Below are 25,990 nucleotides of genomic sequence, written 5' to 3'. Positions count from 1 at the left end.
TTTCCTGATGATGCTTAAATATTAGCAATGGTCACATTGAAAGGGTTGCTATTGAGTACTTTATGCTCAAATCCACAGCTCTTAGTAGGCATTCAAAAAATACTTTGGGAAAGTGAGTAAGCATAGCTAGATATATAAAACAAAAAAATAGAAAGAGGTAAAAAAATTTTGCTAATGGGAGTATTTCTGATTAGCCTAATGAGACTCTTTTTCTAAATTTATTTGGTAGTGGCTGTTATCTGAAAATGGCTAATTCACTTAAGGTTTGGTTTTGATTTTTTTTTTAAGAAAAACATGAAATAATACCTGCCAGATTCATTTTTTCAGAACAACAGTTTGGGGGTACTAGGAGTGCAACGTTTTTTATTTAACCATTCAACTTTAATCTGGTACGTGGAAAATGTATCTAATGGGCTGAGTCAGTTGCATTCTAACTGATGTCAGTTGCTGCTTATCCTCTGATTCTGACTACCGTTTTCATTAGTTTTATTCATCAAAGGTTTCTGTCCTTTCTCCTTCTGAGCAAATGGTGGGATTTTATTTTTCCTCCACTTTGTGGTTAGATGTGGTCATTTGACCTCCTACAGCTTATGAAATGTGAGAGGAAGTGACTCAGGTAACTTCAGAGAGTAGTTTTTAAGCCCAGTCATGTGATTTATGATGTTTCCCTTTTCCCTGTCTCAACAAACATGGAAACGTGGAGATAGAGTGTCCTTCCCCCCTGGTTCCTGAGGGAAAATGACCCAGAGCATAGTCCCAGGGAAGCATTGATGGACATGAAGCATAACCATGCATCATGGGTGAGAAATACATTTGTGTCCTTTGAAGCTACTAATATTGGGGATTGTTCATTATAAAACCATAGATCAGTGTATCCTGACTACATGACCATGTCATTGCATGATGTGTCCCTGGACCACAGATAACCTGACATGCTGGGAAAGAGGACTGGGATCATATGCAGCAGGGGGCAATGGAAAGGTAGAAATGAATTCTTAATTGTTGCAAAGACATTTCGACCCTATTCAAAAGCTTAGAACAAATCTCCAATATTTCTATCAATCCTTTTGATGTTTTAGAAGATTGGGTTTACCTAATTTAAAAAAGAAAAAGGTTTGGAATAATATATGTAGAGTAGCTCTTGAAAAATACATTTAATTATTAATTATAGTGGAGGTGTTCTTGAAAAGGTTATTACGGCATAGATTTGAGTTTGTTCTCTTCAACTTTAGTAATATTTTTGAAAGTTATACTTATTTGCTGCTGATATTTTGGTAACACAGAAAAGCACAAAGAAGATAAAATTTACATCTCATTTTATCAAACCAAGAGAATCAATGTTAATGTTTGATACATATCTCTTTGTCTTTCCTTCCATGTTATGTTATAGGTGTACATGTTTAATTTTAGATGAAAAGCATGTTTTTAAATCATAAAGATTGAAAAGTCTCCCTTTTCTCCTTCTTTCATTCTTCTGCAAAGAAGCCCACTTTTCAGATAATCCCATTGACATTTTGGTTTTTTTCCTACGCTTACACGCACACATGTGCATTCATTTTTATCTATATTATCTATATATTATTATATGTGATATGAAAATTCATACAAAATTATTTTTCACATAAATGATTCATTTAGAACAACATATTCTTCAGGCAACATAAAGCTCTTAGGCAAAATCATGTCAGTACATAAAGAGCTGCCTCATTTGTTGTAATGAATGCAAAGTATGTATTTTATATACAAAGGTGTGCCTCCAGTTATGTATTTTATATAAATATATGCTTCATTTATTTGTTTTTTAAACTGAATAAAGTATCCATCTGGGTATGGCTTTTCATACGAACCATGCTGTTTGGATTTTTTTTTTTACGTTTAAGAATCTAGTCTGTATTTCCTTTCATTATTAGATATTTAAAAAATGTTTACATCCTACATAAAAGCTTTAGACTGTTCTTAGATCTCTTTCCACCTACCCTGTTCCCATGAGCAAATTAGCTAAGTGGGACATTTTACTCAGGTGCTTCCTAATTGTGACTTGAAGAAGGAAGCCCTGAATGACAAGTGTAGCACTTGATTTTTAGCAGCTTGGCCTCATGCAAAGCTGTGAGCATCATGTTTCCACTGCAGTCGGCGGTGCCCTGCAGAGGAGCCCTCCAAGGCAGGCCGCCTGTCCCCTTCATGTCAGCTGCCTTGTCAGATGCTGGCACAGCTTTGCTTAAGACTTGACTTCCATTCTATCAGATTACAACTCACCTGCCACTGTCCCTCTGCCAGCAAGAAAGACACTGGAAATGTCCTCAGCTATAGATTAAGTCCCAAAACCAAGGATGGAGATTCAACAACTTTTACTCACTCAGGAGTCTTAAATGTCTCAGATTCTCCATTTTTCAGTAAGTATTTTTAAAAAATATTTCTGAACATCATTATACTTGTGACTGATATCTGTTATTTAAAAATATATGTTTACTGTTTATAGTAGCTTTATTTCTAAATCTTTATTTTATTTTGAAATTATAGTAAAAAACTTTTTTTTTGCATGTACAGGTCTATATATTCTTAACACAGGTATAGATTCAAGTAAACACCATGATAGTTAGGCTACAGAACTGTTCTATCACCCCCAAAATTTCCTTTTGTGTCCCTTTGCTAGCTCTTTGTCGTCATATTCTCTCGTAGCCCCTAAACTATGACAAGTGAGCTCATCTCATCCCCAGTTTTGTCTTTCAAGTATGCAATATAATGAAATCACACAGTATGGAATCACACAGCATGGAATATTTTGGCTCTAGTTTCTTTCACTCAGCAAACGCCTTTGATATTAATTCAAGACATTTCTGATATCAATAGTTAATTCCTTATTGCAATAGTGTTCCATTGTGTTAATGTGTGACAGTTTGATTATTCATTCATCCATTGAAAGATTTTTTTCCCTGTTTTGGGCAGTTATAAACGGGACTGCTATAAACATTCATGTACGAGTGGTGGTGTTAATATTATTTTCATTTTTAAGGGTAGATACTCAAGAAATAGAATTGCTGAGTCTTGTGGTTCGTGCTTGTCTGACTTGACGAGGAACTGCTAAATTGTTCCCTGTGTAGGTGCTTCCCATTCCCACCAGCAATGTAGGAGAATCCCATTTTCTCTGTTCCATTGCTTGACTTTGGTACAGGCATAATTTTTTTCATTTTAGCCACTCTAATAGATATGTAGTGGGATTTATCATAAGTTAACTTTGCATTTCCCTAGCAGCTAATTACGCTGCTCATCTTTTCATGGGTTTATTTGCCTTATTTATATCATCTTGGGTGTCATGTATTCAAGTATTTTGCCTATTTTCAGTTGGGTTTTTGCTTCCTGTTGAGTTTCGAGCAGTCTTTATGTATGCCGAATAAATGCCTTTGCAGATCTATGATTCGTAAACATTTCCTCCTAACTTCCAGGGTTTTTTCTCTTTAATTCTCAGTAGTTGCTTTCACACTGAGAAAGTAATTTGGATAAAGTCCAATTATGGTTTGTGTTTTTACATCTAAGAACTCATTGTATAATTTCAGATCATAAAGATTTGTTTTTAGGTTTTCTTCTACGTATTTTATGGTATTAGTCTTTATACATGTAGATATATGAGCTGCTTTCATTTTTATGTGAGGTGTGAGGTTTAAAATGAAGACTTAGTGTTTTGCATATCAATTGCATACCGATTTTAGAGTCAGACTTTCCAACTTAATTTATTGAAAAGACTATCCTTCTCCATTGAATAGCCTTTGCACCTTTGTCAAAAATTCATTAACTGAATGGGTTTGGGTCTATATTTAGGCTATCCATTCTGTTCCACTGACCTTTGCTAACATTCCACCTTTTTCTTAGCTTTACAGTAAGTCTTTTTTAATTTTTAATCTTTATGAGTACAAAGTAGGTATTTGTATTTATGGGGTACATGAAATACTTTGATACAGGCATACAATGTGTAATGATAACAGGGAAAATGGGATATCCATCACTGAAAACATTTATTATTTCTTTGTGTTACTAACACTCCAATTAAACTTTTAGTTAGTTTTAAATGTACAATAAATTATTATTTACTGTAGTCACTCGTGTTATCAAATACTACTCTTATTTATTCTATCTAAGTATATTTTTTTACCCATTAACTATCCCCGCTTCCCTCATATGTGTGTCTTTACAGGTGAAGTGTGCTTCTTGTAGGCAGCAGATCCTTGGTCAATTTTTTTAAATCCAATCAGCTAATCTATGTCTTTTGATTGGATATTTTAGTCAGTTTACATTTAAGGCTTTTACTTACTATTACTGGTAAGTAAGAACTTCCTACTACCATTTTGTTGCTTGTTTCTGGTTGTTTCATGGTCTTCTCTTCCTTCTTTTCTTCTGTTCTGTCTTCCTTTTAACCAAGGTGATTTCCTGTGGTGGTATGTTTCAATTTCTTGCTTTTTTGTTTGTATCTGTTGTAGGAATTTTTTTATTTGAGGTTACCATGGGGCTTGCAAATAACATCTTCTAACCTATTATTTTACACTGATGACAACTTAACACCAATTTCAAAAACAGACAAATTAATAAGCAAAGAGAAAACTAATAAAAACTGTATGCTTTTAACTTCATACTCTCTGTTTTTTACCTTCTATTGTTTCTATTGATATTTCATTATATTGTCCATGTCTTGAAAAGTTGTTGTAGTTATCATTTTGGGTAGGTTCATCTTTTGGTCTTCCTACTCAAGGTATGAATAGTTAACACACCACAGTAATGGCGTTATAATATTCTGTGTTTGTCTGTGTACTTACTATTACCATTGAGTTTGTACCTTTAGCTGATTTCTTATTAACATCATTTTCTTTCAGATTGAAGAACTCCTTTTAGAATTTCTTATAGGACAGATCTGGTGTTGATGAAATCCCTCAGCTTTTGTTTATCTGGGCAAGTCTTTATTTTTATAGTAAGTCCTAAAAGAGTAATCTCTTTCTAACTTTATTCCCCTCCTTTCAAAATTTTTGGCATTCTAGTTCCTTCGCTTTACACATGAATTTAAAATCTTTCCTATATTGCTAAAAAAATTCTACTGAGATTTTGATTAAAATTGAATCAAATCTATAGCTCGATTGTGAATGATGAACATCTTTAATATGGCGAGTCTTCTAGTACATGAAAAAGATATGTTACTTCATTTATTTAGATCTTTTCTGATTTCTTTCATCAGCATTCTTTTCAGCATAGCAATCCTGTACACGTATTCTTAGATTTATACATCTAAGTATTCCACCTGTTTTGGAGCTATAATAAAATGTTGGCTTCAGTTGTCCACTGCTAGTTGACAGAAATACCATTGATTTTTGTGTTGATCTTATAGCCTGTGTCCTTGCTAAATTATTAACTTAGTTCTAGGACTTCTTATACAGAAATTCCCATTTCTAGAGAGACAATCATGTCTATGGTTAGAGACAGTTTTATTTATTGTTCTTCGGTCTGTGCCATTTCTTTCTTATTGCCTTATTGCACTAGTCAAGATTTAAGGTGCAATGTTGGCTGGAAATTGTGGGCATGTACATTCTTTCCTTATTCCTGACTTCAGAAGGAAAATATTGTCTGTCATCAGTAAGCATGATGTTAGATGTGGATTTTAACTGCTCATTAACAAGTTGAGGAAATTCCCTTCTATTCCTGATTTCTTGAGTCTTTTTTTTTTTTTAACAATAAATGGATGTTGAATTTTCTCAAATGTTTTTTCCATATCAATTCAAATGTTCATAAGACTTTACTTCCTTGGCTACTAATATAGTAAATAATATTGATTGATTTTCAAATATTGAACCACTCCTGCATTCCTGTGATCAGTCCCAATTAGTTGGGATGTACAATTTTTAAAAATATGACTAAATTTACTTTGCTAACATTTTGTTAAATTTTTTTAATCTTTGTCCGTGAAGGATATTGGTTTGTACATTTTTTTTAGTGCCTTTGCCTGATTTGTTAACAGGGTAATGCTGTCATCATAAAATAAATTATTAAATATTTCTTCTTCTTCTATTTTCTTGAAACAAGTTTTTGTTAAATATTTGATAGAATTAATCAGTAACACCATTTAGAAGTTCCTTTTTTCAAAGTTTTAAAAATGGTTAATTAAATTGCTTTAAAAGTTATAAGACTATCCAGTTATCTCTTTAAACTTAGGTGAGTTTTGGAAGTTTGTGATTTTCAAGGCATTAGTCTGTTTCACCCAAATGTTTGATTTTATGTAACTACATTTGTTTATGGTATTCTCTTATTTCTTTTTAACAGTTGCAGAGTATAGTATTTTCTTTTATTTCTGATATTTATAATTTCTGTCTTCTCTTCATTCTTTGTTGGTATTGCTGGGACAACTTTGATTTTTGTGAATTTTCCTGATGAGTTTTGTGTTTCCATTTCATTAATTTATGTCCTAATCTGTATTCCTTCCTCTGTCTGTCTTGCTTTGGATTTCTTTGCTACTATTTTTCTACATTCCTAAGGTGAAAGGTTGAGATTATCTACTTGACTTACTTTTTCTTTTCTGACACAAGCATTGAATGCTATGACTTTCCTCTAAGCACTGCTTTGGCCCTGTCACACCAATTTTGACATGTTTTATGTTCATTTTCTTTCAATTCAGAACATCTCTAGTTTTCTCTAGGCCTGCCTACCTCCCCTATGATTATTTTGTAAATAATCATAGTGTTGATTATTAATAGTAGTGCTGAATATTAGTAATCATAGTGTTTTTAATTTGCAAGTGTTTAGAGACTTTCCTATTATCTGTCTGTCATAGATTCTACTTCACTTTCATTATGATTATGTAACCTACTCTTATTATTTAATTTAGTTATTTCACATGTGTTAAAATGTCATCCCAACCTCCACCCGCAACTCCCTGAGGATGAGTTCTGTCTTGGTGAATGTTTCAAATGCATTTGAAAAAAATGTACATTCTGAATTGCTATTGGGTGGAATATTCTATAAAGTTTAATTCGATCCCATTGGTCAGTGGTGATGTTCATTTATTTCATATGCTTGCTGATTTTCTGTCTCCTGCTTCTACAGATTACTGTGAGAGCAGTGCTGAAGTCTCTAACAGCAACTGTAGATTTGTCTATTTCTCTTAATTGTGCTAGTTTCTGTTTCATGTGAATTGTTATCTGTTTTCAGGTATGTACACATGGAGAAATGTTTTGTTATCCTGGTAAGTGAATACTTTTATCATTATGTAACGTCTTTCTCTGTCTCTGGTGTTTTTCTTTGCTCTAAAGCCCAGTTTGTCTGATATTAATGTAACCACTCATGTTTTCTTTTGATTAGTGTTTGTATGGTATATCTTTTTCCATCCTTTTACTTTTTGCTTGCCCATATCCAATGAGCTTATTGTAGGCAGCATGTAGCTGGGTCATACATTTTATGTCATGCATTCTGACAATCTGTACTTTAATCAACATTTTTAGACTATTCACCCTTAATGGAAATGCCTAGACTATAATAATATATTTTATATTATATTTAATTATAATACTACTTATTTGATGTTCGTTCTTCTGTTTATCCCCTTCCCCTTTTCTATCTTCTGTTTATTTTGAACAGTTTTTAAATATAATTTAAATTATCTATTGCATTATTTACCATATCATTTTGTATACATGCTTTAGTGATCATTCTAGGGTTTACAATATATATACTTAAATTTCTACTTAGAATCAATATTTTTCTAGCTTAGCTGGAGTATTCTGACTCAGGATATAACTGCAGTCATCCCAGAACTTGGCTGTGGTCGAAAGATCTGCTTCCAAACTATTTCATGTGGTTGTTGGCAGGCTTCAGTTCATTACAGGCTGTTAGAGGGCCTCAGTTTCTTATCACGTGGGACTATCAATAAGGCTGCCCTCAATATATTAGCTTGCTTTCCACAGGATGGATGGGGTGTGTGTGTGTGTGTGTGTGTGTGTGTGTATGTGTGTGTGTCAGAGAGAGAGAGAGAGACATACCCAGGTAAAAGTTGCAGTCTTTCACAGTCTTTTTATAATCTATTCTCAGAAGGGATATACCATTACTTCAGTCAGCTATTTGTCACACAGATCAATTCGGGTAAGGTTTGAGGGGGTCTACAGGAATCATTGGGGCCTTGGGGGATTGGGGGCTACCACATCACTATCACTGCTAGGTCCATAATTCAGTGTTCTCTAGTCTGATGGGGACATTCCAATTCCAGTTTAAGTCAGTTTAGTTATTTCTAGATTGTTATCTGTGGCTGTAATCCAGGTACTCATGATGCTGGGGGACAGCATGTAGAGTAGTTTTAAATTTTAGCATTTATCTAAGGCCTCTCAATAGTTGAGAGAAGTCCAACTTATATCTTTGAAGCTTATAGAATAGTAAAAAGTAAAAAAGAGCTAAGAATACAAAAATTATGATATATTTTAAGTGTCTATATTTAATTAATTTTTTTAACAAAGGTACACAAACATTTTGACTACACTGATGGCCTCCTTCAAGGATACCCTGACAATTCTAAACATAAAGATTTTCATGAATGTAAAACCCCCAAAAAGCACAGCCATATGATCTTTCCCTTCTAATGACCCACGGACCGTGACTGGGAGGATACTTTACTTCTTCAAAATCTACCAGCAAGGCTCACAGATTCACTTGTCTGGAAGTCACCAGTATTTCCTGGTTTGGTGTTCTGGTAAAGTCTGGATCTAAGAGGTAGCTGCTTAGCAACACCACTTTTCTAGACCAAGTGTGCTTGTCTGACCCCTTGATCACTAATTATATTTGACTTAGAGCTCAGTGTAGACTTTTGACTTGGCAACTGACCAGTCACTTGGTGGCATTTATTGAGTTCAGTCTGTTCTACTGGAACTGAAGATAAAGACAAAAAGGCCATTTTTTTTTTTTTTTTGAGACGGAATTTCGCTCTTGTTACCCAGGCTGGAGTGCAATGGCGCGATCTCAGCTCACTGCAACCTCCGCCTCCTGGGTTCAGGCAATTCTCCTGCCTCAGCCTCCTGGGTAGCTGGGATTACAGGCACGTGCCACCATGCCCAGCTAATTTTTTGTATTTTTAGTAGAAACAGGGTTTCACCATGTTGACCAGTATGGTCTCGATCTCTTGACCTTGTGATCCACCCGCCTCAGCCTCCCAAAGTGCTGGGATTACAGGCTTGAGCCACTGCGCCCAGCCAAAAAGGCCATTGTTATGTCTTAGGGTCACAGTTGGTGCCATTCATGATGCTGTAGCAACAAGTTTTATGCCGTCCTCCCATGTAATTTACATTCGGTATATTAGTTGCTTTAGAGTGAAATTTATGAGTGACATTTCTCAGGTGGCAATTCCTAAATAATTACACATTTTCTGGAAAATGCTTATTTATTCAGTGCACTCTATGGATCAAGTATTTCATCCTATTTTCCATTAGCTTTGGAAACATAGAAGCTCAGAACCCAATTGCAGCTGTAGAAAGTGCACAAGACCTGTGTCCTGCTTTCTTCTTACTGACTTAACCACAGGATTCCTCTTATTTTCCTTCCTTCTGTTTTCTTCTCTTCCTTAATTAGTCACCTAATTTCCAGTAGTTTTTTTTTAAACCCTTTGAAATTATATATAGATAAACAAGATTAAAACAGAAGACAGTAAGGAAGAAATGGAAGGAATATACTGATGAGTCTTGTAAGAAAATCTTTTAATAGTAGGCATATATTTTGAATAAATAGAGTTATCCAAACTGCAAAGCACCGCACTGTGAGTTAACAGGGCATCCCTTACTGCAATACAGGCTATGTGGTCAATTTTCAGATGCGTTTCAAATGAGGTCCATACTTTGAGTGGAGAATATGTGTCCATATGTCCAGCAATTAAGGCTGAGACTCACTTTTAAGGAGCTTAAAAAGATATTAAATTAATTCCACTTCTTTTTCTAATGATTTCCTGTGGTGAGAAACACTATCCATAAGTGATATTACTTTTCTGTAATTAAGTTGATCTGATCCTTATGATGGGTACTTTCATATACTTCTGTGTATGATAATGATGTCTATGATAAGCACGAAAAGGGCCTAATATCACTTTTGAATCACAAGCCCATCCCCTCAAAATCCCCTAAAAATAAAACATCTAGTGTAGTTTTGAGTACCGTTTAATAGTTTATTTAACTAAAAATTGGTGATATGGTAAAAGGCTATTAACCCGAATGTCCCTCCTTCACCACTCTGTTAAGCAGTATAGAGTTTATAGAATTACATGTCACGGTTAAGACCTCTTCATGGTTGTCGATGCCATTTGGTTTGTGTATAAAGAACAGGCATCTTTTCTAAATACCAATCTGCTTATCCCAGTGGTCCTCGTATCGGTCTTCTCTTTTCCCTTCTGGGATCAATAATAAACAGCATTTCAGGAATGTCTTAAAATATTGGGCTCCTGAACCACTGCATAATTTTTGTGTGAAACAGACATTTAGAGATGGCTCGGGGAGGCTGGTGTTGTTATTCAGTGACACATATGCTGGGATTTCTCCTTCCTAGTTTTTTAAAAAGATGGCGAGCCTACAATCATCCAAAATTTTATTGTCTTTTTTTTTTTAGTGCCAACTACAGCTTCTGTTTCTATTCGATAAATTTCCATTGTAAACATGTATTTTTTAATGGAACATAAAGGGCTTCAGTCACTGAGGTCTTCTCACTTATGTCTCCTACTTGACATGTCAACAGCTTCAAGACACCACAGAGTAAACATACCTCAAAACTCACAGAGGGAAGAAAATGCAAAATGATGTCAGGAGAGAAGCAGATCCAGGCGGAATATCACCATGAGGCAGCAGATCCTTGATTCGAACATCCGCTTAACGATAATATAGATACCACGTGAGATATGTTTCAAAACTGGATAGCAAGTTGTGAACTGTTTTGAAGCCAGGTGGTTATTTTCGTTGTTGTTAAATAGTGCATATATTCATAGTAAGAAGTCAATAACTCTCAAATATTTGTAGTAGATTTTAATAGACCCCAAAAGTGAAGGTGAAATTTTCCCAAACAGATTCTTTCTTCTCTAGCAAATCACTTCCAGACTCTATTGGAACAAAAAAGAAGTTCTTTTAAGCTTTTCTTTTCTTTTTTCTTTTCTTTTGAGATGGAGTCTCGCTCTGTCACCCAGGCTGGAGTGCAATGGCTCTATCTCGGCTCACTGCAACCTCCACCTCCCGAGTTCAAGCAATTCTCCTGCCTCAGCCTCCTGAGTAGCTGGGAATGCAGGTGCCCACTACCATGCCCAGCTTATATTTGTATTTTTAGTAAAGACAGGGTTTCATCATGTTGGCCTGGATGGTCTGGATCTCCTGTCCTTGTGATCCACCCACCTTGGCCTCTCAAAATGCTGGGATTACAGGCATGAACCACCTCGCCAGGCATTTTTTTTTTTTTTTGAGACTGAGTTTCACTCTTGTTGCCCAGGCTAAAGTACAATGGTGCAATCTCAGCTCACTGCAACCTCCCCCTCCAGGGTTCCAGTGATTCTCCTGCCACAGCCTCCCAAGTATCTGGGATTATAGGCGTGAACCACCATGCCCTGCTAATTTTGTATTGTTTTAGTAGAGAAGGGGTTTCACCATGTTGGTCATGCTGGTCTTGAACTCCTGACCTCAAGTGATCTACCTGCCTCAGTCTCCTAACGCACTTGGAGGGATTATAGGCATGAGCCACTGTACCTCGCCCTATTACCATTTTTTTCTACATAAGAAACTACAAAGAACATTTAAAATGATTTAGTATATATGCTCAGAATTCTGGCAGTTTCACTAAAGGCCATAAAAACCAACTGCATTAACACTTCTTTTTTTTGAGACAGGGTCACTGCAACCTCTGCCTCGTGGGTTCAAACGATCCTCATGCCTCGGCCTCCCAAGTAGCTAGGACTACAGTCACATGCCACCACGTACAGCTAATTTTTTTTTTTTTTTTTTGGTAGAGATAGGGTTTCACTGTGTTGGCCCTGCTGGTTTCAAACTCCTGGCCTCAAGTGATCCACCCACCTTGACCCCTTCAAAGTGCTGGGTTTACAGGCATGAGCCACTGCACCTGGCCTCAGTGAACACTTATCCCCACACTTCTGTACCCTTGACAGGGGTGTTTTGAGGGTACTGGTAATAACTGAAAAATTAAATATAAATGAAATTGGAAGATGTGTTTCATAAACATTTTGGGCAGACTTGCATGGCTATGTTCTTTGCACCCCTCTATGAATACGGCATGAAGGAGCTCAGCTGCTACAACAGAGGACTTCCACCTTCTGCGTTCGGTTTTCTCTGAAATCTTCTGGCAAACGAATGGCACTACTGATAAAAATTCAACAGCTGCATAATTATACCCATGAGTTTCTTCTGCGGGAAGCAGCATTTGACAGCAAACGTGATTTGACCACGTGACTAAAGCTACACCACTGTTTAGGTTAGAATTAAAAAATATAAGGAGACATATGGGGACAACTCTGTATATAAATATCAGTAGTGGAAAGAGAAAATTGCATGTTGTATTATAATTTCATGGACTTTTTGCTTTTCTTATTTCCACAGATTTGATTATTAATAATAAATTACACATCTAAAGGAATTTATAGCTCCCCATACAGTATCTAATTTGATACTCATAATTCTGTAAAAGGTATTATGATTGTGACTTTACAGATGAAGTGAAACAGAGTAATTTAAGAGACTTACAATCATAAAATTGTAGTGCTGTAAGGGAACTTAAGATCACTGTCTGGTTTGCAAAAATTTTTTCTTTTCTCTTTCTTTCGTTCTGTTTTTTTTTTTTTTGGCCAATAAACATTTTTTTTTCCAATCAGAGTGTTCGTGTAGAAACTCATAAAACAGATTAAAGTGCTATATGATTTACTTTTAAGTTCAAATTTATAATATTTTTTATTTATAAAATCAATGTGAGAACAATGAAAGTGCTTGGACCAATCCAACATTTAAAACTGGTTACGCGTGTCAATAGCTGTGATGTATTTTTCATAAAATCCTTCTTTACTTCCTTTATTTATAAGTAAATTGCATTTACTTTTTATTTCCTACTTATGTCTATAGGTTTTAATTGTGTGATATTAAAGATATTTGCAATTGGCATCAAATAGAACTCGTAGCTGGCCTCTGATTTTTTTCTTTTAAATAGATTGTGAATTCAGATTATTCTTAAAACGATCCCCAAATGCAAAATAAGTAATTGAAAAATTTTTTTCACAGTTGAATCACTAACAGTCTCTAATTACTTTAGTCTTATTATAAATATAATAATCAGATGGAAAATATCTGAAACTTATAATACAATTTATGATTCGGTATTATCCTAAGACAGTAAGTTATCTAATGCTACCTACAACACAAGTAACTATAATGTTGTGATAAAGACATGAAATAAACAGATGCTACTCCAGCCTCTCTGGGAACTTCAGTATGTGTACTGGGACAAGCAGTACAAAATAATCAGTTGAGCACATATCATTATATATGCTTACCTGTGGAACTCTACTAAAATAAGTAGATAATTTTTTTTTAAAGAATATAGCCTCAAAGACAAAGACAATGTTTGAAGAGACAGGAGCCGCTAAGAGATATTACCAAATTTTGAGAAGACAGAAAGCTGACTGAGGATAGGTAATTGATATAGCAGAACAAGAAACATGAACCTTACATTTCTGCAGGGGAAAATTGCAAGGCAGTTCACCACTCAAAGAGAGGTTCAAGTGAGGGGTGAACCAGGTGACCTGGAAAGTGGTGAACGTTTCAAGGCTGAATATAGAGGCATTGATGGGATGTCTGTATAAGGAATGGTTAGATACCCAGATACCCTCCCATCCTCCACACAGCCAGTGACAAACATGCCCTGAATCTTTATGCTCTGGAAAAATAGACATAGTATGGGCCTGGATTTGGGAACATTGAATTCTATGGGGTTGGGATTTTCATACCGACAGCAAGGATTCCTCTTTGGAGAAACTGAATTATCCCAAGACTAGACCCCACAGAAATGGACATTTACATGCCTACATGAAAATGCCAGTTTATGATATTATCACTCTAGTGCACAGCTCTCTTATATAACAAGTTCTTTCCATTCAGGCTCATCTAGTTATTTCCTTTGTGATTTATTCTTTAATCTGAACAGCAGCCAAGATCATCATAGATTGTAGGAAAGGCTCCAACATGAAAGACAGAACCAAAATAAATAAATACTGTAAAGTGCTTAAGAAACAGAGACAAAAAAGTAGAAGACAACTTCAATTATGCTCACAAATATTGTATTAGAAAAGAGAAACTATTAGTTCATTTCATGAGAAATAAGGCTGTTAAAAGGAATATTTAGAAAAAAATTAATAGTCATGACAAATATATTTTAAAAAGTTCTAGTAGATATATAGAAATCGAAATCTAAGCATATAAAAACCAAAGCAATTGCTAATTCCAGAGTAAGAAGTAGTCAGAGGAAGCAGACAATGAAGGTTAAGAAAAAAGAGTGGGAACAAAGAAATTAGGCCAAAAGGACCAGGAGAAAGAAAGAGAACAAGTAGTAATACACAAGAATGAAAAGTAGTACACTACTTGGCTCAACAGTAAACAGTGTTTCAAGGTCAAAATAAATCTTTAACAATGTTTCAACCAACATGACAATGTAACTTTTCAGAGGAAAAAGGTAGGTAACTGGAGAGAGGACATTTCCCTTCTTCTCTTAAAACAAGATGTCAGCAAGTAATATCTAAAATAAATAGATCATGAAATAGCAAATGATACTAGAAACATGCTTCCAGGAAATGAGATTGGGAAAGGGTGAAGCAGGGAATAGTTTACATTTGTCACAAGATTTTGATACAATTTGTTTTCTTTCTGTCATTCTTTTTAAACTATATGCATGCATTGCTTTGATACATACATAAGCAAGTAAATGAACTTCCAGATGTAAGGGCTAGTCCGGAACTGATAAAAGAATGCTAAAAATATTCTATTTTCTGTGACATTTACATGACTTGTAAATATTGTAAAACAAAATATTTAAAAAGAAAATGTTTGGAAAGTATAGGAGACAGAGTTATTGAAACCCACAGACTAAGTCTCGTATAATTTGTATCTTTGTGTTCTTTCTAGTACATCCTTTCTGTATCTTACTTGCCAGTCTTGTGGTCATTCAGCTGCTTACATGGTGGGATGGAGGATTTCAAAATATGCCATGGCCCACTGCCATTGTGCTTACAGACTTACAACATATCATGAAGATGCTACATTAAAGCCACTTCTTAAAGCAAATGCCATGTCCTAGAGTGTCATCTGCAGGGAAGCAGTTTGCACTTGACAGAAATCAAGGTCTTCTAAGTAAGTATTGGCTCTGTGGACCCAAACCTAAAATGTAACAGTTAAGGTAGCCTCTGGTTCAAGTGCAACTAGAGTGTGAAAGAGTCAGTCGTTAGTAGATGTTATGCTATTGTCATTGTTGAATTCATCCAGTCAGCTAGAAGAAAATCAGAGCTCTGAGAGAACAAGGTGAATAATTTTTAAACATTGATACGGGGGAAGGTCTTGTCCAATATGGTGGGAAATTGGATAAATCACAGGAAGAATGAAGGAACTGGGTGTCTGACAGGAATAGGGTTACTGAAAAGCAAAGAGGAGGAAGAAGGGAACTCAAACATTAGGTAGAAGCAGTTATAACCCAAGATAATCTTCAACTTGTTTCTAATTTTTACTAAGACTTTTTCTCAAGATCTGATTTAAAACTAATTTTTTCCATAAATCCAGATTTTTAACATTGAACAAGCAAGTTAAGTATAGTATTTCAAAGCCAAAAAATGTGCCCAGGCCAGCCCGTGTGTTGAATGTCAGATACATACTTCCCAAGGGGCAAATGCTGCTCTACAGCCATCCTCTGAAGCATTATCCATCTTTATGGGTTTTCTGAACTTGCAGTGAATTGTGTCATTTCTAATAGCAAATTGAGTATTTTCCTGGAGAGGAGGAGATGTTAACATTGATAGTGAGCTATAATGTTCTAAGAGAATGCACTTAAACATTTTGTTGAGAGACAATTTGTTAGTAAATAATAGAAAATAATAGAAGGGATTAAAGTGAGGCCAAAAGTTATAAATTATTAAAATCTATTCTTGATCCTACAAGAAGTAGCACAAAGAGAGCAAACGCACAAGTTGTCAGATATTCCACATTTTTGCATGTGGGCCAAACAGCTATGCATTTTCAGACCCCAAATAGATACCATCATCAAAACCACTGGACCTGAATCAGGCGTCCTTCCTTTCATGCACTTCGGTATGATCATAGGTAGGCCTGTTGTGTAGTTCAGACCTATGTATTCCTATCTGTAAATGTGCTTGTCCTTGGGAGCAGAGAAAAGAAAACTAGACTAGACTGTGGAAGATATCTGTAGTCTGTAGTGAGCAAAGACTCAACAAATATGATTCTAGATCATATCCTGACCTTCAAATTTTTTTAAATCAAAGATTAATATTTTATTGAAGTTAGTATAACTTGTAAGTTTTACCTCTCGGAACCTCCCATTTTGACAAATTAACCATTTCCTACTGGTCCTCATTCTGGTGACAAAGTCATGACATAAGCTTCAATGCTTGCACCAGAAGTGAAAGTTTCAGCTCTCGGAGAAAGCCATTACAAAAGGTTTGCTTTATTTTATTTTTATTTTTTGCCAATCAGTGTGAGCTTGTAAGGTTGCTCAGGTTAGCCTTGAACTCGTGACCTCACCTTCGCAAGCGCCAAGACATCCGGCAGGAGCCACTTTGGACCCCAGGTTTGCTTTATTAAATACCCTCATTCTATAGGCCAGTCATTACTTCTTTTATTTTATATTTATTTATTTATTTATCTATTTATCTATTTATTTATTATTTGGAGACAGAGTCTCACTTTGTTGCACAATTTTGGCTCACCACAACTCCACCTCCTGAGTTCAAGCGATTCTCATACCTCAGCCTCCAGAGTAGCTTGGATTACAGGCATGCGCCACCACGCCTGGTTAATTATTTATGTTTTTAGTAGAGACAAAGTTTTGCCATGTTGGCCAGGCTGGTCTCTAATGCCTGACGTCTGGTGATCCGCCCGCCTGGGCCTCCCAAAGGGCTGGGATTACAGACATGAGCCTCCACACCCAGCTGATTCATTACTTCTTAATTCTCCCTTTGCAAATGCTGTCTAATTTTGAATTCATGAGAGTCAGTCCTGTGTCCCTATCTTACTTTAGCTTTGAGAGAACAGAGATAGCAGAGGATATTATTGCTTCCAAAGACCCAAGCATCTGTTTGTCAATAAACTAAACCAAAGGTGCATTGGTAAAATTCAAAAGCTAGATCCTCTATGTGAATCAGATTTAGTATCATTGGATAATATCAAGACTCTCAAATTTAAGAAGGAAACAAATTACTCAACAGCACTGACTGGGTCCTACCTCAGTGCTTATCTTCACCACCCAGTGGAGTGGTTACACTACTGTTTCCTACCACGGTTTGTCATTTCGTTGCATTTCAAGGTTGTTTAGGGCCAGGGAGTTCTGCCAGCTAACAAAGCCCAAGAAAGTTAACGCCACATGCAACATGTGGACACAGCTTTGGATGGTGTAAATTTCTCCTCTAATGCTAACAGACTTATCTACCCTTTTATCAAGCAAGAGAGAAGGTATGGAAGAACTCACGTACATCTATCTTTACTACTATGTTTAATCAAATCTGAGAAATCACTGGATACCAGAGATGTTACGATGTCGAAAAGAAGTCCTTGAAAATTGCTAAAATACAGCATTTGAAAACGACTCTGGTCCATGCTGTATTTAACACGGCTCACCTATGGCTTTTTTCAAAAATAAAAATAAGCACTAATATGTGGCCATCGGGTTGCAAGTTCCTTGAGATTAAGGACTCCTACGAATGACTTTAGTGATAGCTCAGGCAGATATCATTTTAAGATTTCTCTGCTGTGTCAAATCTCATTTCAGTTTTAAAATGCCTTGTGATTACACAGTACTATTTGCATGGTGCCCCTTTTAGCTTTTAGGTCACTTATATTTTGTCAATCAGTCCTACAGTGTGATTTATTTATCTATCTCTTAATAACCATCAGCAGAGAATAATTTCTCTGGCCTCGCATGGTAATTTGTACTGTAATTTCACCCCCGCTGCTGTAAAGTTAAATTCAGACACAGCTATGATTGCTAAAATTAAGATTTCTAGGTCACTTTTCAGCCTCTGTGGTTCCTGTCTTTCATCATTTCGTCCCACTCCATCTTCTTCAGTCAGAGTATGGTTTGTCAAGCACATGAGCAAAGAATCCGCCAGTTGTTTCTTTCAAATGTGGGGCGTACTTGATAGAGAACATTTCAGTACTTCAGTGAAATGGGGTTTTTACGGCCATCCTGTGTATCCTGAAGTTCAATTCAGAGAAATGTGAAAGGGGATATTTTTTAAATCACAGTCACGTTACTTCCTAGAAACTCCTGCGTTAGGAAACATCATATGGATAAAGAGAAAGGAATCAATATCACTAACTGGGAAAACTAAGTGCATCCCAGAGACAAGTAGACATCCTCTGTGGCAGGATTTCCCCAGCCTGTCATATTTTAATGGCACAGTTTTTGAAAAAGGACATTTTTCCCTTTCTTTTTCTATTTTTACACAGGAAATCGTCTTTGAATTGTGCCAAATTAAGTAGAGTATGAATAGCGGTTGGGAAGTGGTTAGAATCTTCTCAAAGCACATTGTGGTTAATATTTAAGAGTAGGAGCAAAATTCCTGAGCAAGATGGGAGATGTAATTTCTGAAATATCAAAGCCTGTCCTTTATTTTTCTAGACCCATTAGTTACCAGTTGTGATTTAAAAGGGAACTCTGAATTCCATTTCTCTCAAATCATTCAATATTTTAAGTAAGAGGCTCTGTCATCTCTTTCTCCTTATTGTGGGTTTTTCTCTTTTGGGCCAATTCTCTGTTTCTATAAATGTGGACTTTTAAACAGGTTAGAACAGATCTATTATTAGTCACTGTTATTACCCACAGAGGCAGGAATCTCATTTGCAAAATAATTGAAAATAAAGGACAGTTTCTTCTTAAAAATCACAATGGCATTTTTTTTCTTTTGAGACGGAGCCTCCCCTGTCACCCAGGCAGAAGTGCAGTGATGCCATCTCACAACCCAGCTCACTGAAACCCCCGCCTTCCCAAGTTTAAGAGATTCTCCTGCCTCAGCCTCTCCCATGAGTAGTTGAGATTACAGGCGCCCACCACCATGCCCAGCAAATTTTTATTTTTGTAGTTTTAGTAGACACGGGGTTTAACCATATTGGCCAGGCTGGTCTTGAACTCCTGACCTCAAGTGATCTGCCTGCCTCAACCTCCCGAAGTGCTGGGATTACAGGTGTGAGCCACCACGCCCAGCCCACAATGGCAATTTTTATGAACACCTTTACTGTCGGCACACATAAAACAAAGTAAGTCGAGTTTATTGAATACTTTAGATGCCAAACGCAGAAACCCAGACAACAAAACCCTGCCCTTTTATAAGTTGCTGATGTTAGGTATCTCTATAGCTATCTCCTGGCTTAGCCACTGCCCATGCCAAAAAGAGGCTCTCCAGCAGAGTGAGTTCTGAATTTGAAACTCAGTTTCAACAACTTGCTGGTTGTGACTTTGAACAATCCACTCACATTTTGTAACATCTCTGCGTTGTCATCCAAAATATGGCAGAAATAATACCCGTCTCTTGAATATATCATGAGTAAATTTTTTAATGCATAAAACCTCCATGCTTCTGCATGTAGTCCGCATACAGTAAATAAAGTTTCCTCTTCCCTAGGTAAGAAGGACTGCTTAATAAATTATAAATCTTCCCGAGAATGCAAGGGATTATTATTAATATTGTGTTGCTTCTGGATTCTGAGTTTTACAAAAGAGTTTTAGAAAAAGAAATGAAATTTAGTCATTGTCTCACAGTACCTGGCATAAATAAGTACACAATAAAAGTCACCCTTCTCATCACTTTCCAAACTTTTCATCATTTATTAGCACAGATATGGTATGTCAAACAAAGATTTTTTTCTACCTCAAAGCAATTTTTTTCTCTTTGTCTTTCTTATCTAACATCAAAAGTATCCTTTTGAAAATTCATAAACACTTTAGAAAAGAAATACCAAATCCAAAGCTCCCCTCTCTTTCTCTTGGATGAAAATGAAGATCGTATGCATTTGGAAAACAAAGGAAAGAATTGGAAAGGTGTCCTGATTCATCCATTGCAGTCATTCGCAGTGTGCATGCATTTCTCAAAGTGGACATACATCTCTATTTTTGCAAATACTTTTCGTGTTTTCATTTTCCATCCTTACAGGAATTAGGACAAGGTATACAGCGATTATTATCCCAGACAAGTTAGTGGAGGGTGTCAGTTCCTGCTAAGCAACTTTCTTGGCTTTATCATCACTATTCAAATCACAAATCCCAGATTTACAATCCATTTTAATCCTCCACTGAATCATTTTAAACTAATTATTTGCACATTCAATTACAGAAACCAGGAAGTTATCTGTATAGAGTTCCAGTTTATATCTCTTTTTATTTCATGTATTTTTGAATCTTATTATTCTAAGATACATGCTTCAAAACAGATAGGTTAACTTATTTTATTGGCTTGCTTAATGGTTTTTTATTAGTGGTGATAGTATTTTGGAAGATAACACATGAAGTCTTTCTTTACATCATATTTATTCTTTCCACATAATTCCCTTATGAGTTTGGCCACCTGTTTTTGATACTGGATCAAGTCTCATTTTCTTCATATATAGAGAATTTCAGACTTTCAAACTGACTTAAACTTAGAAAGCTAGACCAGTCTTTTTGTTAAATATGACCCAATAATTTATAAACATGGTAAAAGAATAGATTTTGTTAGTCTTTTAAAATTATATAAATACTTATTCTAAGACCATATACTTTCAAGTGGAAAAAAAGAGGAAATTCAGTGCCAAGGTGCACTTTTCATGTGCAAGTTATTTTGTGCTGCATGATTTTAGTCATCCAGCATGTAACATCGCAACCCTTACCACTGTGAAATTTCCACAAATCCAAACCATGACAAAGCTATTAATAGTTTAGGATTATATGGGACTAAGCATTATAATAAATCAAAATGCGTTATCACATATTTGCACATATTATCTCATATTAGAACATTAACAGGGTATGTCAGCTATATGTCAGCTATGGAACCAAGGAGTCTAATTTATCACATTGAAATTCTATTCTATTTGAAGATACCTAGCAAAACGGTAGAACTGTTTAGAGTGGATTTTCCCGAAGAAAGAGTCTTCATAAATCTTACAGATTTTGCAATATTTAAACATGAACTAGAAAACCCATGAAAATACATAAAGCCTTTAGGTATAATAATCTATCCCTATCCCTTCACTGATGTATTTTAGCATATGGTTTCACAAACTTTCCAAACATGAGTTGTAATAAATGTTTTTATTGTATATGAGATGTGTCCATTATTTTTTCATTTTTTATTAAAAAAATATGAGCCATGAAGCATGATATTCAAACAAACACCCATGAACCTACCATCTAACCTAGAAATACAATAGAATCGATGCCAGCATATTGTTCAACTGGTTTCTGAATTTAATAAAAAAAAATACTCTATGTATTCTCAGCATCTTTTCCCACTCAACATTATGCTTCTAAAATTTATTGAGGTCAATTAATACATCTGTAGATCACTAATATTTATACATGTATAGTATTTTCCTAAATGACTACATTACAATCGATCCATTCTCTCATTAATGGGCATTTGGTTGTTGCTAGACTGTTTTTCTTATCACATGCTGCTATTAACAGTGTCATAATTTCTTCTAGGGACAGGTATGCAAGAATTGTTCTAGGGTATTTATCCAGGAGGGGATCTGCTAGACCATAGGGTATTTTAGTTTGGATTCCCCAAAATCTAGGTCCTGAGACAAATAATTCTGTGCCTGGGAGTTTATTTGGAAAGTTATGACAGGAAGCAAAGTGAAGGAGTGGGGAAACACAGCAATGAAGGAAGAAATGCCCATAAATGGTATAATCACGTGTGGTTACTGCTGTGGGCAGCTGAAACCAATTCCACTGGAAACATTCAAGAGACTGTTAAACCTACCTCCGAACTGTCCCTCCAAGGAGAAAGAAAGTGGGGCTATTTATCCACCACTACTTGCCCCTCGATGTGCTGGGGGAAATTCATGCTCTGGCACTCTCAGGCCGACTGTATGTTTTACCAGCAAATTCTGGCAGATGCTTGAGAAGCTATCAGTGTGTATGGAGCCTGTTCATCTCACCTGCAGTCAGCTCCAGGGTTGGCCAGCAGGATGGGAGCAAGGCCCTGATGTCTCTACTACAGGGCACTGATACATGTTTAAAGTTGCAAGACAATGATAAATTGTCTTCTTAAGTGGTTGGCTCAGTTTAACTTTTCATCAATAGAGGAGAAGAGGTCCCTTTGCCCAGCATTGCCATTGTACCATGAAAGTTTTAAACTTTTGCCAACCTATGACATTTATTGTATTTCTCCAATTGCTAATGAGGTAGAAAGCATCTTTCTTTATATACACTTGTTAAACATTTGCATTTTCCCTCCTCCTTAGGTGCATCTATTTTAAACAATTGTTTTATATAATTTTTTTCAAATTTTAGAAATTACATATTTGGGGTACTAAATTTCACAGATATTTGTATGTTAAAAAGTGCTTAATTTTAACAAAGTTGAATTTATCAATCTTTTATGGATACTGCTTTTTGCATTGAGAAATCTACCCTAGGAATATAAAGATATGTTTCTATACTTAAAACTTGGAACACTTTGCTCTTCACATACAGATATTTAATTTTTCTGGAATTTGACTTCATGCATGTTGCAAAGAAAGATCCAGTTTTGTTCGTTTACTTAGGAATAAGCGTCACTTGTGAGACGACCCATCTTTAGCCACTCACCTCCAACACCACTCCTGTATTCTGTTGCCGCCTTATACTCATATATGTGACTCTGCTTTCCCTACATAAATACCTCATTGTTTTCATTATCACTGCCTTGTATATAGTTTGATATCTGCTCAGCCAAATTCCTTTCCCTTTTTCTTCCCAAGAGTAATTTTTACTGTTATTGGCCCTTTTGCCCTTCCCCGTGAACGTAAGAATCTGCTTTTCAAGCATGAAAACCTTTGTTGGAGTTTTTGCTACAATGACATTGAATTAGATATCGATTGAGGGCAACAGACACAGTGACAAAACCATGTCCCACTGTGTGAACAAAGATGATCTCTCTCTTTGTGTTTTATTGACTGTCTTTAAATGAAGTTTTATATATGCCACACTTTGTTTTTCTTCTAGGTACCCTATACCACCTTCAGAAGATTCCTTTCTTTTCTACTTTGCTAGAAGTCTTGTATCATGAAGGATGCTAAGTTGCACCTAATGTTTTTTATGCACTAAAGCAATAATCCTATGGTTTTTCTCTTTGATTCATTAATGTGGTGAATTACATTAATACATTTTCCAGTGTGAAACAACTATTAAACTCTTGTGATAAACACAGCTTGTTCATGATATTCTGCTTTTCTGGGCAATAAGTTTATAGCAGTGAATTAAACAGTCAGTGTCTGTACTCATGAAGTTATAATCCAGTGTGAGGTGGGGAGAGAAAATAATAAACAGATAATAGCTAGATGTATTATGTCACACATATTGATATTACAATGTAATACAATAGTGATATTCAAGGAAAGACATATGTATTAACCATTCCCCTTGTCACAAAACCAAAAAGATATCTGCTAATCATCTGAAATAACAAAAACTTATTTTGCACATGTATCTGAACATGACATTGTGCAAGAAATTATTGATAAGACATGCTAATCCCAGGCATCAATACGAATGTGAGAGGCTTAAAAAATGGAGAAACTACAAGCCAAAAGTACAGCAGTTAAAGAAATAAGTGTGGAAAGGGTTGTACATTTCAACTGTAAAACAGCAGCCAAACTGAATCGAATTCCTTAAGTTGCTTTTTGGCTTCATGCTTCTGAAAGGTGTTCTTTGGACAATATTCTTTAGTTTACAGTATGGGTATAATCATTATTAAAGGGAATTTGTTGCATTAATTTCCTGATATCACTATAAAAAACCTAGAGGGTGGTTAAGCAGCTTTGTTTAGAGTGCCCAGTAAGAGGACACCAAGATCCATCCCTATTCATAAACATGGTTATCCTCCTAACATTAGCTATGGAATAAGTATGCCCCAGGCTCCTCTGGCTGTGATAGATATTTTTTCTATGCTGTGCCTGGGATTCCAGGACTGCATACAGAGTGAAAGAAAGAGCAGAAGTCCACAGTAGAATATAGCCAAGCAGTCCCACTGAAGATCACATAACACTTTCATGGCAGAGATGGGAGAGAATTTCCAGCCACCAGTTGTACAAGTGGGAGGAAATAAAGAACAACTACAGTGTATCTAGCTAGTAAATGAACACAAGAATTATGGGAACCAAAAATTAATTCCATTCACACCCGCCTATCCCATCAAAAGGGAGTGAACTGCCGAGTAACCAAGGGGAGGGTCTCCTGTTTCAGGAAGTATTAACATGATTCCAAAGACCTACACAGGCTCTGTGAAAGAAGGTGTTGTCAAAGGCTGCTTTGGAGGGATGTTGAAACTTAAAAAAAGAGGTTGCTCTGGGAGAAGGGACAAAAGTGCAGCATTGGGTGCCCTACTGCATTAATGAGGGTTCTCTGGAGAAACAGAACCAAGATAAATGGATAGAAAGATAGATAGGCGATAGATGATAGATTCCATAGATAGATGATAGATAGATGATAGGTGAAAGATCAGACAGACAGACAGATACATAGATAGCTATCATAGATGATAGGTAGCTAGAGAGAAGAAAGACATAGATAAATGATACAGAGAGAGAGCGTGATCATAGATAAATGGATGGATGGATAGATGATAGATAGATGATAGATATAGATAGACAGACAGACAGACAGACAGAAATGATAGATAAATGTCTTATGGGAGTTTACTCATGCAATTATGGAGGCCAAGAAGTCATCATAGGCTGTCTTCAAGATAGAGAACCAGGAAAGCTGGCAGTGTAATTCAGCCTGAGAACCAGGAGCTCCCATGCTCAAGGGCAGGAAAAGAATGTATCAGCTCAAAAACTCACCCTCCCTCTGCCTTTTTGTTGTATTAGGGCCGGATTGGATGGTGCCCACCACAGTGATGAGGGTGGAACTTCTTTACTGTCTACTGATTCAAATGCTAGTTCCTTCTGGAAACACCCTCACAGACACCCCCAGAAACTGGGTTTTACCAGCTATCTAGGCACCCCTTAGCCCAGTAAAGTAGACACATAAAGTTAACCATCATCCTTATCAGTAGACCATGAGCCTGAGCTTCAAGTGCGTCTCAGAGAGACATTATGATTTGGACAACTGTGGATATTTCTGGTGGCTGGGGATTAGAAGAAACAGACGTCAGGGATACTTGGAGTCCTGGAGGACTGGAGCAAGAGGGCTGGCAATGTAGCAAGAAGGAGAATCAGGGGCTGGGACAGAGAGGAGACCAGAAAGGAATCTGGATGGAGAGAGAAGCAGGCAGATAAAATGCCTGTTGAAAAATGCTGTTGCCCGTGAAAACCCTGACATTTCATCAGCCACATATTATTATATACCTTACTTTGAAGTCAGACTTACCTGAATTTAAGTTTTGCCTTGGCTTATACTAGTTGTGTGACCTTAGGCACATTATTGAACCATTATTAGCCTTGGTTTACTGAATGTTACAATCCTAACTTTTTGGGTTGTTTGGGAATATGAGGTGAAGCAATTCACATCAAGTAGGTACCATAATGATTAGCCAAAAAACAATCATTCAAAAATT

General features: G+C 36.1%; 1 protein-coding gene across 9 annotated transcripts in view; it reads left to right on the top strand.

Annotated features, from left to right (window-relative positions):
* LOC128931851 (uncharacterized) overlaps nt 1-24,260 on the top strand; it is a 60,060-nt gene extending 35,800 nt beyond the window's left edge. For 2 of the 9 annotated variants that reach the window (XR_013534948.1, XM_078370837.1), the window contains 2 exons: nt 7,183-7,216; nt 10,732-13,147. Coding sequence is in view for 1 of the 9 variants with exons in the window: in XM_078370837.1 (XP_078226963.1) it covers nt 7,183-7,216; nt 10,732-10,849 (152 nt within the window). In the remaining 8 variants the exon portion in view is untranslated. Of the gene's footprint in view, nt 1-2,068; nt 2,394-7,182; nt 7,217-10,731; nt 13,148-15,155; nt 15,381-23,436 lie in introns of those variants that run through there. The other 7 variants (XR_013534946.1, XR_013534945.1, XR_013534949.1 and 4 more) reach the window with 7 other exon arrangements.
* Nucleotides 24,261-25,990: the final 1,730 nt, after the last annotated feature.

This window comes from Callithrix jacchus, chromosome 4 (genome assembly GCF_049354715.1).
Source record: "Callithrix jacchus isolate 240 chromosome 4, calJac240_pri, whole genome shotgun sequence".
Lineage (NCBI taxonomy): Eukaryota > Metazoa > Chordata > Mammalia > Primates > Cebidae > Callithrix > Callithrix jacchus.
The sequence above is the reverse complement of the archived record's forward strand: the minus strand, read 5'-3'. Positions and strand labels throughout refer to the sequence as shown.